We start from the raw sequence: 2,937 nt of genomic DNA, 5'->3' as shown, positions 1-2,937 counted from the left end.
ACTCAATTTACAAATTGGCTTGTATACATTTAACAACTTCAAAGAAGAAAAGCAAATCCACAAGCGTAGAACTGACATCCACAAATGTTTTTTCGATTCACAAATAAAAACTGAGTTCGCAAATGCCTGTTTGAAAGTTGTAAATGTTAGGAAGATATTCACAAATGCTTTTCATTTATTTGTAAATTAATTTAATGTATTCACAGATTTTATTTTTATTTGTGGAATTTGTTTGTGTATTTGCAGATCCGTTTTATATATTTGCAAAATATTGTTGTGAGTATACAAACCTTTTTTTTGTATTTATGGAAGGTGTTTATATTTACAGATAACACATTTACACACAGATTGTCGATCTGCACACACACATCATTATGAAACAAATCTAACTCCATACTATGTGCTGCTTACTATTTTCACAACAATCTAACTAGACAACTAGAGGTGAACAGGGCCTGAGGCATCTCTGTATGTAGACATTCATGGATAATGTTTTTCCCAGTGAAGAAAGAGAGAAGAGATGTGGTTTTAAGCTGTTTTAATTATTATTTTATTTCTTCAGCAATTTGACACACATTTTTTAAGGAATAGCTTTTTTCAAAACGGTCTTAAAAAGGACACATATGCTCATATGTACCTAAGAGTTATTTGTCGCCCCTGTCCTGGCCAGGAGAGGATCCATTCCAAGCAGAACTACAGTATGAGACAGGGAGGTCAAAATCCACAGTATTCGTTCTGTGCAAAAATATATTATTACATTTGGCCAAAGAATTTTGTTCTGTGGACTAAATTTAGGAGTTACTAACTTAATTTGACTAACTCAAACATATTAGCTTTGGTTAAACTTTTGGTTAAACTTTTTGAATTTTTACATTTTTTCAATAAATAAGGATTATGACCCCTTATCTCTTACATTGCACTGTGATTACAAAGGATTTAACATGGGCATTTGATTATCGACAAACTTGACATTTGTTGTTTCATTCCTTGTTAGACAGTGAGCTGAGACTCTGAAGCAGGGACTTTCTGTCATTAAAGAGGTTTAAGCAAAAAGACTTAAGATAAAATTTGAAAATACACTGAGCCATAGAATTAAAATGAGTAAGGCTGGTAAAAATAAACTACTTTCATAAATCTTTTTATTTTTTCTAATCTTGTCTGTAATCTGCCTGTGTTATTTTGTTGAAATTAATGTCTTACATTTTTATATTTATTTCATTAGTGCTGCTTAAATGAAGAATGTTTTTTTTCAACCTTTATCATTATTGTCAAATTTAAATTATATGTAAGAATTCATCAAAGGAGTTTTGAGTTGGTATAATCACCTTGAAATATTTTTCCAGAAATGATCAATTTAAAGGCAGATCTAAACCAGCTGTAAAAGAAAGCATAAATAAATGGATTGAGCATGGAATTAGACAATGTAAGCCAGTTAAGTGTTTCTACCACAGCAACTGGAGTTTGATCACGTGTTACAGGCTGAAAGATAATACAAAGAAAATAGGGAGTCCAACATAAAATAAAAACTCCCATAACTACAGCAAGTGTTTTGGTGGCCTTTTTCTCCATTTTACTGACAGTAGCTCCATACTTTGTGCTCTGGATGCTGCGTGCCTGTCTCTGTGCCACAAGAAAAATCTTCAGGTAGATGCAGAGCATTATGATCACTGGGATATAAAAGGAAAAAATGCATGCCAGAGTGGTTGATATTAGAGCATCAATTAAACAACTTTCTTCACATTTTCCTTGATTGAATCCTGCAATTATAATGCCAATTCCAATCAGTGCAGAAACACCCCAGCTCACAAAGATCATTACACCAATAACACAATCATTTATTCTACGTTTATAAGAGAGAGGCTGACACACTGCATAATATCTGTCAATAGAAATACAACATAAATTCAAAATAGAGGCTGTGCTTAGTGTGACATCAAAGCTGCCTCTTACTTTACATAATAAACCCTCATAATACCAACATGAAGTTACAGTGAAGGCCATGCTGAAAGGAAAGACTAAAAGACCAACAAGCAGGTCAGCCACAGCCAGAGAGAGGATGAGGTAGTTAGTAGGGATGTGGAGCTGTTTGAAGTAAATGACAGAGATTATTACAAGAAGGTTTCCACATATTGTGACAACAGACAATGAACCAAGGAAAATACATAACAATAGACATATTATGGAAGGGTTGCTTGCAAATATGTAAGATGTATTGTGTGATTTATAGCAAGGATGCATGCCATTAACGACATAGATACTGTTGTCAGTCGATTCTGGTTCCATGCTTCTGGATTCCTGAAATTCAGTTTTCTATTAATAATTATATTGACAAAACTTTTTAAAGACTTCCATATTTACTTCAGCATGTGCACAACATAAATGAAATTAAGTATCATACCATGTGCCTCATGTTAGTCAATGCATCAGTGTGGATTGAGGTCCTTATTCACTGTGCATCTGTGCAGAACCTCTGGATTTGGCATTTAATTAAACACTATCTCATTACCATAATAATACAGTACTTCTCTTGTCCAATCAGATGTGGTGTGTGTCTGTGTGTGTGTGTGTGTGTGTGTGTGTGTGTGTGTGTGTGTGTGTGTGTGTGTGTGCGTGCGTGCGTGCGTGCGTGTGTGTGTACATACATAAATACATAATCATATACTGGACTATGAACCATGAATTTTGAACTGACCCTAGGTCAGTGTTGCCAGCTACTACTACAAAAAGTAGCCCAATTTAAGCCTAGAACCCACCCAAAGGTCAAGAAAAAGCCCAATTTCTAATTCTTATTTGGGAAAGGGTTTTTTTTATTTTTTTTATCATGAGTCACATCAGTGTTCTGCATATGCAATACAAGGGATTGCTTAGGGTTGTTAGGGATAAATAAAAAATGAATAACATTTAGCATGTTGATTGTAGAGTTACCAGAAGAGGCAG

General features: G+C 34.3%; 1 protein-coding gene across 1 annotated transcript; it reads right to left on the bottom strand.

Annotated features, from left to right (window-relative positions):
• Window positions 1-1,296: 1,296 nt before the first annotated feature.
• On the bottom strand, window positions 1,297-2,283 carry LOC133997785 (trace amine-associated receptor 1-like). Its single transcript, XM_062437493.1, has one exon. It carries the CDS (start codon window positions 2,281-2,283, stop codon window positions 1,297-1,299), a length of 987 nt encoding a protein of 328 aa, XP_062293477.1.
• Window positions 2,284-2,937: the final 654 nt, after the last annotated feature.

This window comes from Scomber scombrus, chromosome 17, assembly GCF_963691925.1.
Source record: "Scomber scombrus chromosome 17, fScoSco1.1, whole genome shotgun sequence".
NCBI lineage: Eukaryota > Metazoa > Chordata > Actinopteri > Scombriformes > Scombridae > Scomber > Scomber scombrus.
The sequence above is the reverse complement of the archived record's forward strand: the minus strand, read 5'-3'. Positions and strand labels throughout refer to the sequence as shown.

Excerpts from the sequence above, each read along its gene's own strand:
- LOC133997785 (XM_062437493.1), bottom strand. The coding sequence starts at position 2,283 with ATGGAACCAGAATCGACTGACAACAGTATCTATGTCGTTAATGGCATG.